This window comes from Rhipicephalus microplus, chromosome 4 (genome assembly GCF_043290135.1).
Source record: "Rhipicephalus microplus isolate Deutch F79 chromosome 4, USDA_Rmic, whole genome shotgun sequence".
Classification (NCBI taxonomy): domain Eukaryota; kingdom Metazoa; phylum Arthropoda; class Arachnida; order Ixodida; family Ixodidae; genus Rhipicephalus; species Rhipicephalus microplus.
This window is the reverse complement of record NC_134703.1, coordinates 19,986,665-20,001,206: the sequence shown is the minus strand read 5'-3', so window position 1 is coordinate 20,001,206 and position 14,542 is coordinate 19,986,665. Positions and strand designations below refer to the sequence as shown.

General features: G+C 44.8%; 2 protein-coding genes across 2 annotated transcripts in view; one reads left to right on the top strand and one right to left on the bottom strand.

Annotated features, from left to right (window-relative positions):
* Nucleotides 1–2,306: 2,306 nt before the first annotated feature.
* The window catches only part of LOC119171358 (uncharacterized), a 50,599-nt gene continuing 38,363 nt past the window's right edge, over nucleotides 2,307–14,542 (top strand). The window contains exon 1 of the mRNA XM_037422212.2: nucleotides 2,307–2,642. Coding sequence (XP_037278109.2) covers nucleotides 2,625–2,642 — 18 coding nt within the window. The 5' untranslated portion in view covers nucleotides 2,307–2,624. The remainder of the gene's footprint in view (nucleotides 2,643–14,542) is intronic.
* LOC119171669 (uncharacterized) lies at nucleotides 12,573–13,433 on the bottom strand. The gene has a single exon (XM_037422464.1). The coding sequence runs from the start codon at nucleotides 13,250–13,252 to the stop codon at nucleotides 12,935–12,937; it is 318 nt and encodes a 105-aa protein (XP_037278361.1). The 5' UTR covers nucleotides 13,253–13,433; the 3' UTR covers nucleotides 12,573–12,934.

Below are 14,542 nucleotides of genomic sequence, written 5' to 3'. Positions count from 1 at the left end.
ATGACCGTAAACCATAATGAAGACAATGGTTGCGGGAGCAGTATTAAAACAGTGCATTATGTTGCGTTACTTCGATAGGTTATGTGATGCAAGCGCATGGCTCCACCCTTGTTCGCAAGAGCTTAGCGAAGCCGTCGGTAACCGTGGAGCAGTGGTTCTTGTTGTCGGTTCTTGGCTGCTGACACAAAGGTCGCGGGTTCGATATCAGCCATGGCAGTTGCTCTTCAATGGAGGCAGAGGGATAGAAGCTCGTGTAATGTGCACTGCCAGTGCACGTTAAAGAGCACATTAAAATTTTCTTGAGACCTCCACTGTATACGACATTGGGACGTGAAACTTCAGATATTTTTAGCTAAGCGAAGCAGTTTTCTTCGTAGTATTGGAAAGTTTGATATTATTATTATTATAAAGCATGTTATTCGTACTGCGTCGTATACGCCAATCGACAAAATAATAAAATGAAAGCTGTTATGAGATCAACACTCGGGTCTCCCACAGCGCCGTAGTTGTCCACCGCCGCTGCCACCACCGCCAGTGTGTGTAACACATCGCGCGAAATCAGAACAAAAAACGTAGTAACAATGGCACAGTGAGGCTCGAACGTGGGTCTATTGGGTGACAGCCCAGTATTCTACCATTGAGCCACGCCGTTTTTTTTGCATGGTATTTAATAAAGTATTTGCGCAATAAAGACAAATCTAGCGAACAAAAGTACGATCAAATCGCGAAAATAAGCACTCAAGCGTTACTCATAAGCCCTTAATGGCTAACACAGCGTGAGTTCCTCACATTGAGAGATCTTCACATCGTGTTATGCAAACAAAAACGGGGTGAGGTCAAACAGTTCTCTAAGATGCAGTACCAGTCCGGTATAAAGTCAAGCCCGTCGTGAATGTTTTCGAGGTGGATAGTCACTTGAATAAAGTGAGTGCTTGAAGATGTGGTGGGCTCTGCATTGCGGTCTTGCATTCGTGTCTTCCACAAGCTGTGCATACCCATGAGGAAAAACATGTCATATGGTACTTCATCAAGCGCTGCTGGTAGTAGATAGCGTATCGTGTGAGAATTAATGACGAAACGTTTTTTAGTGCTCGCTGAAGGACATCCCGAAACAGTATGGCATCTTTGCAGCTAACAAAGCAATGTTCAATCGTTTCCGGCACATCACATAAACGGCAGTTAACAGACAGAATGAAAATACCATTTCTTTTTAATCATGTGTTCACCGCCAATGTTTCAGAGTGGAGTTTATAGAAGAATGTTTTTGAATTCGGTGGAATGTACATTTTGCGCACTCGCTTCAACACATCATGGCCTGGAAGATTAGAGTACAGTGAGCGGTACAACGGAAGTGGGAAGAGTGTACTCAGTAGATCCTTATACAGCACCTTGCGCGATATTGTGTACAGGTATTCTACAGAAAAGTGAGCTTTAAGGAACTGAACTGCGAGGTAAACTTCCTGCATTAATCCCCACAAGCATGGGCGTTCGGAGAATCATCATTTTCACTGGTATAGCGCACCACGACAAGGACACACACAAAGGAGAGATTCACACACACACAGCGCTAACTTGCAACTAATGTTTTATTTGCGATCACACACGCTGTTTATACAACAGGAGACGGATAAAACATGGATAATGTCACGTCAAGAATACAGCACAGCCCATGCACGTGTCATCACTGATAGCGACAATCTACACTAGCTCGTCAAAGCGAAAATTCCAGATACTTCTTTTCTTTAGATGATAATGCTATGGAAGCCACACTCACACATTTTTCTTTCATTTTGTCTATTTCAAAAGCTTCAATAATTTCACGTGTGGTTCTGTCACGGGCCTTAAAGAGTATACGGGTGTTTTGGAACATAGGGACGCAACCGCACCTCTGACAGTGAAAGGCCAAATGACCACATACAGCTCTTTCTACATTGTACTTGTGCTCCTTTAGTCTTTCATTCACACACCTTCCAGATTGGCCTATGTATTCGCAACCGCAAGTCAGAGGAGTGCTATAGACAACACCACAACAACAATTCACAAATTTCTCCCGGTGCTTAATCTTACAAACCTGTTTCCCGCTACTCTCTGCATTGACCTTTTTGCACATTCCTTGCAACTTTTCGGGAGCAGAAAACACTACATCCGCACCCGCCTTCCTTGCTATCCTTCGCTGTCAGAGGTGCGGTTGCGTCCCTATGTTCCAAAACACCCGTATACTCTTTAAGGCCCGTGACAGAACCACACGTGAAATTATTGAAGCTTTTGAAATAGACAAAATGAAAGAAAAATGTGTGAGTGTGGCTTCCATAGCATTATCATCTAAAGAAAAGAAGTATCTGGAATTTTCGCTTTGACGAGCTAGTGTAGATTGTCGCTATCAGTGATGACACGTGCATGGGCTGTGCTGTATTCTTGACGTGACATTATCCATGTTTTATCCGTCTCCTGTTGTATAAACAGCGTGTGTGATCGCAAATAAAACATTAGTTGCAAGTTAGCGCTGTGTGTGTGTGAATCTCTCCTTTGTGTGTGTCCTTGTCGTGGTGCGCTATACCAGTGAAAATGATGAATCCCAACCAACTAGCCCGGCAACGTGCCTTAGCAACGTTCGGAGAAGTTTGATGAAACAATTAAATCTGGTAAGTAATCAACAACTGTAACCTGCAAGAAGAAACGGATTACAGAATGAGAATTGTGAGACTATTTGCCAAAAAAAAAGAATAATAGTGACACTATTTGCCATAGAAAGGTGTTTTAATCCTAACCCACCCTCACTAACTGGCTTGAATATATTATCACGACGCATGGGCTCAAAAGTCGAAGACCATATGAAAGTAGCGAAAATCCGATGAAAGCGTTGTATATAGAATCTTGCGCAATGAATAAGTTGCAATACATAGTAGAGCTTTGTTGCTAAAAAGTATTGCAAGCTTCAGCTCTCCCAAAGATTGAAAGTCGATAGGGAATAAATGTCTGGGCATGTCGTTCAAGCTTAGGGACGCATTCCTTCCAGTAATGCGCACTGAATCTATATGCATGCAATGGTAAACCGAGGTATGCTGGAAAAGTTCTTGTCCAATTAGTCTCTGCAAAGTGGTTTGAAGTGCTACCCCACAAGCCAAGCAACAGTCCTAAACTTTTAGAGGCATTTAAACGAGCTCCTGATACTACGCCAAACTTTTCAATAGTACATACCACATTTTCGACACATGGATTATCTGTGCAAAAGAATGCGACATCGTCTGCATAAGTTAATACTTTAACCTCACTGCCTAACATACTGAAGCCACGAATGCAACACGATTGTATTATGCTTAAGCACAGTGGTTCTAGATAAAGTGTAAATAGGAGAGGTGACATCAGGCATTCCTGTTTTACACAATAGCGAATGTAAACAGGCTTGGAGAGCTGATCATTAACTATCATACGAGTTGAGCATTCATTATAGACTAGCTTAACGCCTTTAAGGACAACCTGGCCAACATTGGCTTGTTCGAGAGGAGAAAAAAGGAAAAAAATGACGAACACGATCAAAAGCTTTTGCAAGGTCTACCTGTAGCATTGCAAGATGTTTTTGAAAACCATGACAGCATTGAAGCACTATTCGAGTGACATGCATATTGGTTTGTATGGGTCGACCACTGATCCCACATGTCTGATGAGACCCAATGAGGCTCGACATAGCAAATTGCAACCTATTTGCTAATACTTTTGCGAAAATTTTGTAGCCCACGTTTGACAGCGATATTGGTCTGTAGCCCTCTACGAAGCGAAGTTTTTCCTTGTCAGTTGTTTTCGGTATTAACACAGTGTGACTTTTGCAAAAGGATTGTGGGAGTGTATGCATGTCATAATTCATTTGAAAAATATTCAGTAATCTAGGAGCAAGCGATGCTTGGGACTTGTTGGGAAACGTGCCTTAGGCAGACTTGATGTTGGGCAAGCAGTCGCGTTAATACGACTTATAAAGCGTTTTAGAACATCAAAAGGACAAGCAGTCGTCGCACAATGCGAATAGCGTAACAAGCGGGTCCTCCAATGCTACAACCCATTAGAAAAGTTTGTTTTTGTTCAGCTATTAACTGTGGCTCATACCCACTTCAGGCATAATTCCTCATTGTCAGTGGTGCTTCTACGTTTTTTTTATTTGAACATACTGCATTCTTTTGACGGCCCATGCAGGAGTGGAGACAAGAAAATACATGCTAAGTATAAAAAAAATACATAACGGAATAACAAGAAAGCAGATACCACATGACAGCTCATAATTCAAATTGGACACACTGTATTATGTTAATAAATGATTGAATGGTGTTACAGCACACAATATTGTTATCTAGACTATTCTAATGGTGGATTGCTGACGGAAAAAGGAAATGTTTGTGAGCGTTAACACGACTGAAAGGTTGGTGGATAGCTTTAGAATGGTTGAGTCGCGATGAATGTTTAGGCGGGTCTAGCAGGTAATGAGATCGGGATATGCGGAATTGACCATTATATAATTGGTAAGGAATTTTAGTCGCGAGATAAATCTGCGTTGCGAAAGATGTTTTAAGTTTGCCCTTGCGAGCAAACCTGCAGAACTGGATTGCCTCGAGAAGTCTGAATATACAAATCTAACTGCCAATTTTTGTATTCTTTCTATTTTATGAATGAGGTGCTTTTGATGTACACTGCATGAAGTCAACCAGCTTATTCTATGGCTACAAGAGACTTATAATCATGCTCAAGGCATGTCTACGTCGTGGAATACAATTTAGAAACCACATGAACTTGTCAGACAAACCGAAGTAACGTGGTAAAGCATGCAGAGCAGTGAGACTCACCATAAGGGAGTTCCATAAGCTCATGCACACAACAGAAATTCAGGTCGATCAATGAAAAAATAAAGATAACTCAAAACTCCTGTGCACTGTTGACAACTGAGGTTTATTTAGCCCGAGATCGTGAAAAGGCACGCGTATATCCTCTTAGTGATCTTTCCTCGCGGCTCAACTTCGCAAAAAGGTGCACTTCAGGAACTTCAGAGGTAGTCGCACATGAGGAAAGTTCTTCAAAGCACGTGAACACACTCTTAAGTCCGAATAATCTGCGGTTGCCCGAAGAATGTTGGAAATAGTTCACAGGTCTTTTGCCGCGTCTTGTGCACTACGTCGCGTCGACTCAGGACGTCATGGTCTTCTCTCTCTTCACCAGTCGACGTCATGGTCGTGAAGTAGTATCCTGTTCTTCTGGCACCCTAAAGAGCACGTCCCCAAGTTTAGGGCTGTTGCGCACGGCCATCGGCTTTGTGAAGGCGAGCTTGGAAGCGGGTACGAGGCAGCATGGCCGACTGCCACTTCACTTACTTTTCTCTTCTTCTTTGATGTGGTCTTGTTCGTCATCGCAATCAGCCTGTTCCTTAGCCTCCCCGCTTGAGGAACAACCAGAAGCGGAGTGCGATGCTCCCGTCGCCATATGGGCGTGGCTGTTGTGATGTGCGGCGCGCTTCAGCGTATCCACCAGTAGGTGGTGAAACTTCTTGAGTGACGTCAGTGAACCTGACCTTGGCCGGTGTGGACCTAGGGTATCCAGGTGTTCGTGAGTGCGGTACATCTTGCGGACGTCTTCGCCGCTGCCATGCACATTGGGTGACGTGGACAGACTTGTGCTCCCCAGTGGACTACCGATGTTGCTGTGATCGGGTGAGCTGCGTCGACTCCGGTTGTAGATGTCGTAGTCGTTTCGAACAACGGGCATCATGAAAGCCATCTTGAAGGGCCGGTGTTGGAGAAGGTGCCGACCAAGACTTCTCTACTGAGACTCCGCAGTGAAAATGAACCCGTCGGGAAGTGCTCGAGATTGGCGGGACTTTTTCTCTATCTCTTTTTTTTAGCTTTGAGAATGCTTATTGCTTTTATAGCGCCTACTGAAGAGCTTGGCGTTGCGGTTTCCTTTGCTGTTCTCGAGATTAGCCTATCGACTAAAGGTGCACCCGCTGTCTGACACCGCAGGTGACAACGGCTGTGGACTCGGCTAAAGAGAAGGGAGCACCAAAGAGATAACCTTTTTTTTACACGTGATCACGGCGTGTAAGGCTACAGTTGGTTCTCGAAAGATCTTCGTTCTATTGTTAATAGTAGCGGGACTGCTTTTTTTTTCTTCTTTTTTTGAGGTGACTAAAGTGCACTCGATAAGATTTGCTCCGGGAATCATGAAGCCGATTTCAGGTAGTCTGTATGGACTTTCTGTCTCTTCCCTTCTCGCTGTCTGTATCTATCACTGATACGGCTCTCTGGGCTTCGCCACGCGAAGCAATGTTTTTATGTGCGGCGAGAAATAACGTTGACGAGCACGCCACGAGTGCGTTAACAAGATGGTGTCAAGTATTTACTGGGCTCTGTTACACGCGCTTGTTTTGTTACTGCGTGAAAAAAAAAAAGCAGTGAGATCACTCAGATAGCTCATATCCGCGACGGCTAGACAGTGTTTGGGTTTCCTCCACTACGGTGGAGGCGTTGCACTTGGGGCAGAAAGAACAGGCATGTAAACAATATGCGTGTTTCCGAGAAGCGGTGACCTTGTGCCTAAGCCTTGGCCTCGATCGCCAGGTGCGGAGTTGCACGTACACCCTACTGGAAAGATCAGCGAAGCCGGTCAAAGACCAACGCACTTTATGAAGTGGTGTCGCGGCGCTCTCAGACAAGTATCTCTAAGTACAGTGACGCTGCTTCTAGGAATTAAACAACAAATATGTTTACCGTCAAATTTCCGCGTTGCTTACTTTTTCTCACGAAAAGAATAGTGCTTCCTTTTTGATGCCATAATTAAACAGAACGGGCGATAAGTAAGATCACTAATGAGGAAGTATTGATAGCTGCAACATCAAAATCTTTTGGCTGCTAGGTAGGCCCTCACTTACATAAAATCTTCGTTCGCACAGTAGCGCATATAACACACATAAACATGCAAAGAGAATATAACACGTCTGTGTGTTGTTTTTGAAGCACTGTACATGACTCCCTGCCAATTATAAAGACCATATCCGTCGTTGTGAAGTCTCCCATAAACCGTGTCGCGCGCTGCTGGTGCCGACTCAGCAACGACAACGAAGTGTATGCAGGCGCGTGGCGGCCCGCACGAGCCATGGAATAAATTAGTTGGTTTTAGCATTCGATGTAACAGCGTCATTATTCCTTTCGCTTCACCACTACTAGTGCTTTCATACGGTTTCTGAAAAATTGACTGCATATACAAGTGACCCATCACCGCTATAGAACGCAAAAGCCGACAAAAATGCTGTCACCGTCAAAGGGATATTTCTGGATGAACATCAATAGTAGCGTTTATTCTGTTGTTAATTTTCCACACCAGTTGTCCTTTATATTAATGCGTTTATTTGGCAAACAGTTAAAATAATGCCCAAGAGTTGAACATTGTGGCAGTATAGCATGAACATAAGGCAACCATATGAAGTCGCATTTCAGAGTAGAGAACGTCCACAAATTTTAGTCCCATGCAAATCCACTACTTTGTTTACATCTGTGTTTGTCATTGCCACATTCAATACGGTAGGTAGGGGTTTTTCTTGTTGTGCAGTGTGCGAAAGGGACCTGGCCAAAGGTCGTTTCAACGCTGTAGGAAAACGGTTGTTATAGCGCGAGATCAGAACGACGACAAAGGGACAAGAAGAACACGAGTGCTGTCTTCTTCTTAGCCCAAACCACTACTATTCTAAATGTACGAAAACGTGCCGCAGTTGAGATCGCCATCGATCGCCACTGACTGTGCGTACACAAATACGTCACGTCTTTCACCGCACTTTCCTAGCCCTTTGACAGTCGTAATGTTGCTACTTTGTCTAAACACCTAACCGTTATTAACAAAAAAAGGGGGGTTCAACTTGATCATGAAACGGTGCCAGACTCTGTGGAAACTCTGCGAGAAGTGAACTACCATCACTCAGCTCACCACCGCATCCAACATCGTTATGAAATTCAAAATTGCTATCATAACGCAAAAAAAAACAACCCTGCTGCATTCCAACAATAAAGCAGCCAATAGATGGCGATGGCGGCAATGAATCAATGAAATTGTGAGACGGTACTAGCCTGGCTTAAGGTGAATTTCACAGCAAAAAAAAAAAAAAGGAAATGGAGGAGTTGTTTTCATAGCAGGTGGTTCGGAAATTCAGATAATCAGTTTTTTTTTTGTACTATGCCGCTTGGAATGGTCAGCTTTTATTCAATCGATATCTTCGTAAGTATTATAATGTATATGCTTAGAAACCTAATCATGTGTAAAAAAGGGGGAAGTGAAATACAACATCGACTGCTGTGAGATCGGCCTGAATAAGTGGGAACAACATGTGTGAATACGGGCACGGATAAAAAAGGTTTGTTGGCAATTCATAGAGACAGTAATGGCTGAAGTTGGCTGAAGTTGGTAAGTTAGTATGGTATTCATCGTGTAGCATTTGGTCTGTCCGTCTCAGTTTTTGAAAACAAAGTGGTCAAAACGGTTTATGCGTTAGCCTACGCAAATGAAAGTGCACACAGAAAGGTAATCGCGCAGTTTTTGAAGACCACTATTTTCTGTTCTCTTGTTGTTTTTTCGGCTTTGTGCCTGCATCACGTGTGTTCGGCGCCTGCTGAGACAAGCTTCCAAAGGAGGCGCCGCAGAGATTGCAGAAAACCGCGTGTTTCCCCTCAGTTTCTACCACTCGCAGCAGTACCGTACGTCGATAAGGCAATGTTTGAAGTGTTGCTATTTTGCGGAACACTCGACCTTTAGGTCCTCTCTCCCTGGTATTACGCGACTATTCTTGTAAACGTATCCCACAGCATGTTCACCGGAATATGTTTGCTGGTTCATTTTCGCGTTCCTCCTGTAAACGCCGCCCTCTATTACGCTGCGGCAAGGAAACTTTCCATGCTACGTGCATGCCGCTCTTTTGTACTTGCAGCTGACGCATGCAGGGGCGGCGGAGCTGTTTGTCACTCTTCAAAGAGCGCCGGTCCAACGCATGCACGTTCTTGTATATCAGGTGTCTTAACTCAAACACGCGACCCCCGGACTTCTTGCACGCGTTGCCCGGTCCCCACAAGACTCCCTAACGGCTTTTTCGCCGTTAGGCAGTCATGTGACAGCCTAATTTATTTATTCTATCGGTTCGGTCGGAGTTCGGCTGAAGTCAGGCCATAACGTTAAAACAAGTTAGTTTTTCATTCACCCGCTCGATCTTATAGGTGTGTGTGCGTGTGTGCGTGTGTGTGTTTGTGTGTGTGTGTTTGTGTGTGTGTGTTTGTGTGTGTGTGCGTGCGTGCGTGTGTGTGTGTGTTTGTGTGTGTGCGTGCGTGCATGCGTGCGTGTGTGTGAAATTTTCTAAAGTATATTCATGAGCTACACAGACGTGACCCGCCTCAAGCTTTTTTTTTTTTTTTTCGTGAGGCACTCCACGTGGTCACTATGTATTTGATCACGACATGTAAGAAACTGTCTGCTGCGACAGTTTTGCAGCACTTCCTGCCATCTTATTATCTCTCTCCAGCCCCAGCCCATGTGCCTCTAAACTTCGGAATAAGGCCCGCTAGCGGATGCGAGTTCGCTGCCCATTGTTTTTAGAGTTATTGTGTCCGGTCCATTATGTCATTCAGCTGTATTTAACGTAACCTCAAAGCGTTTTTATTTCGACGACTACATAGCTTAATCATCAGCGGCTGTGATGAAGATGACTAGTCTGTGCACCTCCTGGTCTGCCTGCTCTTCGCAGCCGATTGGCGCGTTGACAACATTACAAATACACGTTTCTACGCAATGCGGGACGCTTCGCGTAAAAAAGGGCGTACTTCATAGCTTTCTGACGCGCTTTTCTGAACGCAGTAGAGGTTAATAACGGTTACGTGCAACTGCCCGCGCTCTCTCCCTGCGCACACACAGCTCTGGCAGCTGTGCGCAGAAGCGTACAAAAGCAGCTTTAAACTAAGCGTACGAATGAAATTCATTAACTGACTCTGGCAGATGTGTACAGCGAGACATAGCTTGCAATTTCCGTTTTAAGTTTTAACTATCGGGAACGTGTCAGCGTAGATGTTGATCAATAAGTAAATCAGGTAGTCAAGCAATGAATCAACCAATCAATCAATCAAATCATTATTTACAATGATACTTTTAATGGAGCTGTTTTTTCATTTGCACTAGGCCACTTGGCCCTATCTTCCGGATAATACTGGGCACACATGTGCGTGTGTATACGTACACCAAAGCGATAGGCCGGGCTTGCTTGTAGATGAACTGGAGCGGCAAACAAGAAGCAAAGAGAAGGTAAGCGACGGGTCAGGGTGGCACTTACAACCGATCAAAGGCATGCTTGAAAGGCGAGCTTATACCCGGTGATTTATACATACAATTTGTTAACACTTTAAGACAGGGGGAATGATTAAGTCCCCGCACGCCCTTCCTCTCTTAGGCTCTTTGGCTGCACCAGCACCAACACTGCTTTGCAGATACCAAACTTGAGGTAGAAATTCTATGAGCGCTCGAGAACCTTCGCTACCTCCGACAGTCGTGCTGTGCATTGATGTCGCACCGCCATCTCTCGTAGTAGCTCGGGACGTTCGGCTCCCCACGTGGCGGAGCTAACGAGAGAGCGCGAAGTGGGTGAGTTTTCGAACGCGGTGCGTTCACTTGTTTGAGCTATTTCTGTTTTTTGCGAGCTGTCGATACGACCAGAACCTTTTTCAGCGCTGTCAATTGAGGCGTAAATGTAGGAATGCAGTGGAAAGCAACGCTCGAAAAACATTTATCAACAATTTCCTGCAAAACCCTGAAAGCTCCTTACGTGGACTTCGCGCCACTAGACCAAACAGCATTGTGAGAAATTAGTTTTTGAGAAACCCGCAAGATGGAGCAGCTCGCACGACTGGAAAATATTGGCATACGTTGGTAGGATTTTTATCCTAGCTCTGATTTCGTGCAGTATATTGAGCCTCAGTGTGGGTCCAGTTAGTGGTTTTAAGTTTAGGAGCTTCAAGACGTCATGTCCTTGTCCAGGGCAGGATAGTCTCCACCATTGTGATGCTCGTTGTGCTTCAATTATTTCGTTTACGGTGTTATGTACAATTGTGTGCTATATCATAAAAACATAACAATGGATTAAGTGACTTCGTATGTACCATATGAAAATGCCTTAAATACAAAATATAAAGCACATGACTGAGATCACTATGTCCACATCCATACAGAATAGTGATGGAGAAAGTACGTAAAACCGTAGATTGAACTAATTCTATAGTGCTCCTCGTCCCTAGAACGATAGGCTCCGTGGTTCTTAGTCGGGAATTATAGCTCAAGCAAAACTGTGAATGATGAAGTGGAAGGTGAGAACAGAGTACAATGTAGAGATTAAATCTGCAGGGACAAAAAAAAAGAAAAAAAGAAAAGACGAGAATACGAAGAGAATGAGCGAAGTCATGCCATACGGTGAATTCGCCCGGATAAACTCAACGCTAAAGACTTCTCAAATATAAAATAACTCGTCATTCTTAGAGAAAAAGAAAACAACATTTCAGAAGCTGATATGTTTCGTTTAGTACTCGCAGCTTCACAGGCTCTGATAGTTTCTTTGACATACGGGCTTCAGCTGCAGTTGCCAAAAAAACGTGACGAATAATCGTTGATCGCAATGTCCTCCAAGGTGTAGTCTTGATAGGAATACAGTTTCAGTTTTATTTATTTCTTTTGCGGCCAGCACATTTCTCTTTATTTTCATTTCGTAAGGCTGCTCGCAAGATATGCCTGCTATACGTTACTTTAAAAGCACGACGCGTTGGTATTGCACAAAAAATACGCAGTTTGATTCAATATTCCAAAAGAGTATTGACGTGCTAGTGCACGTGAAACTAAAAACCTCATGCGCGATGAATTAACAACTAGCAATTGTGTGACAGAACACAGTATGTCCAATTTCTATTACGGTTTCTTTCAATGCAAAAACCTGGGGTTGAGTCACAAGCCGAATTTTCACGTGAATATTTGCGTTTTTTGTCTCTTCGGTGTTTTCATCGTGTGGGTCATGTTGTTCTTACGTATTGGCAATGAATTGGTGTGTGTCACTTTACGGTACATGGGATCTTGCGTGGTGGAGGAAAATGAAAATACATATTGTTTGTGCTCAAGGAAAGACCATTTTAGTGTTTGAATAGATGGTCTGTACAAATGAGGAGACGGTTTATGTAGAAGACGACGCTTTATTTGGCATTCAAAATCAAATTCTGAAGTCAACATCGCTTCACAGAATTGCTTCTGGAGCTTTATGTTGCACAGATTTCCGGTTGTTTTCTTCCATACTGTAGTGTGCATAGGAGTAAGACGGTAAGTTGGACCATTTGGTTAGGATCCATCGTAAACTTATTTATAGCGCAACACCAGAAAAACACAGACAGGGAAGGAGCAAAAGAGCGCAGTCTTTTCTTTCTCTTTTGCTCCTTCCCTGTCTGTGTTTTTCTGCTGTTGCGTTGTAAATAAGTTCATGAAGTATGCTTAGGAAGTGACCCTTCGAGATAGGGATTTCAAAAAGAAGAACACCATGATAACTGTTATAACGGCTGTTTTATTCGAGTGTTCGTCGTTCAGGCACTAACGCTTACAAATCAAAATGTCTTGCGGAGACGACTCGTGAGAAGGGCGCTTAATATTTGCACGGCAAGTCAGTTGGTAGAGGGTACTTGCTCTGTGATCTTCTTCCCAGGGGCTGCTGGTCACTGCTGAGGAACGTCCCGTGCGTGAGCTCCCGCTTCTTCATTGCGTCATCGAGGCCTTGCTTGTTGCAAGGCGTCCTCATATCCTGAAGGATCACCGGCATCGTTGCTCGATGAGCATCCTCGGCGCCCGGGTTACTTCGGCACGTTCTGAAACTTGGCGAATGAAGCAGTGAAGGGTGCCGACGCCGTCACTAAGACGGGTCGCACTTCTTCAGTTTCTGGATGAGCAGAGCGTCGACGTTTCCGTGCATTGCGTAGAGGTCTCTGCTTGTCTTGCGCTGGGGTGACGTAGAACAGGATGAACGGTCCCGGATAGGAGAGAGGTTGTTGTTCTTCACGAACACGTTGTTGTTGTTGTTGTTTTGGCACCCGGATCCACGCAGGCTCCTCAGGTATTCCTCGACGCTACTGGTCTGCCATTCCTGCGTTGGCGGAGAGCCGGAGTTCCGCGGACTCCGGCTCAGGTAGATGTCGTATTCGTTGCGGACGGCCGGGATCATGAAAGCCATGGCTTGCAGAAGGCAGGGCTGACAGAGCTCTCGGAGCTGTGTGCGAACCTTTGTAACGAGAAAAGTCCAGGGGGGCCGCCTTTTGTAGCGCGCCGGAGTGTGCGCCGCTGAGGTCGTGTGTTCGTGACGCACATAGAGAGTAAGGAGGAGGCGTCTATCGCTGGTCGCCGCCGTCGCGCCGCCTCGGTCAGTACCCGGCCTTTGCGTTTGCTCTCCCCTCCCCTCATCGCCTTCTTTTGTGGCCGGAATTGCGCGCAGCCTTACAGTTGTCTGCTGATTGCGGCTCGCTATCGGCTGGCGGCAGTCTGCGTCGGATAGTGCAGGTTATCTCCTCCCGAGATCGCCGCGCGTTTACATTGTAGATGTGTCTGTATTGTGAATTGCACCCGGTCCTTCTCCCAGGCACGTGACTTTTCCCGCGCTCACGCACGTGATTTCGGGTGCAGAAAAGTTATAGATGTTTGTTTTGCCCAAACAAAGACACCCTGCCTGTCTTAAGAAAGCGAGTGACATTTTGATATGCTCGTGATCAATGGAAGTGTCTAGTTTGTAAGAAACTAATTCGTTCAACACTTCGCATAGGCACTGAGAGGAGCTTGCTTTTGAGGTTATTTCCCACTGTGACGCCACGCTGACGTCCCTGGTCGCGCAGAGATAAGCGACGGCTTAGGTCATTGGAGGGCGTTAATGATAGAGGCGCGCTGTAAAAGCTTGGTATTCCCTGAGACAGTTGAATAACACGTGTCGATCTAGAGAAGAATGACAGGCGTTGTAGATTTCTCTGTGTAGAAACCGTAATTATTGCACAATGCTTTCTTAAGTACATGGGTCAACTTTTCAGACAAGTTCTCTATGAAATAAAGAAACGTATTTCCTTCGCATAATTAGGAACAACGAGCAAATGGAAAGAGACATTAGCTATCAGCTGATGCTTGTCGGTTATGATAACTGTACTGCTAAACCACAATATCAGTACGAAATAGCTATTATATATGGAGGAAAAAGTTTTGCGTGTGCGTGTCTTTTTCTTTAGATCACTATTCTGTGTTTGCCTTTTTCCGATGAAATACACTGCAATCCATGATGTTAAAGACGGCTTTCAAGGACTGGCTCCAATGTATCCAGAACTTCAAGTGCGCTTCGGGCTGATGGTGTTGTCAGTCCAGTGAGGAGGGCGCGCATTGTGCTCATCAACGACCTCAACACAGCGATGACACGTAGGTCATCGTCGCGGAGATTCTTAGTCGAATCTTGTGTCGAAGTCAACCCGTACGTACTCGGTGACAGTTC

Bases quoted from the DNA above. Each gene is read 5' to 3' on its own strand.
- LOC119171669 (XM_037422464.1), bottom strand. From the start codon at position 13,252: ATGGCTTTCATGATCCCGGCCGTCCGCAACGAATACGACATCTACCTG.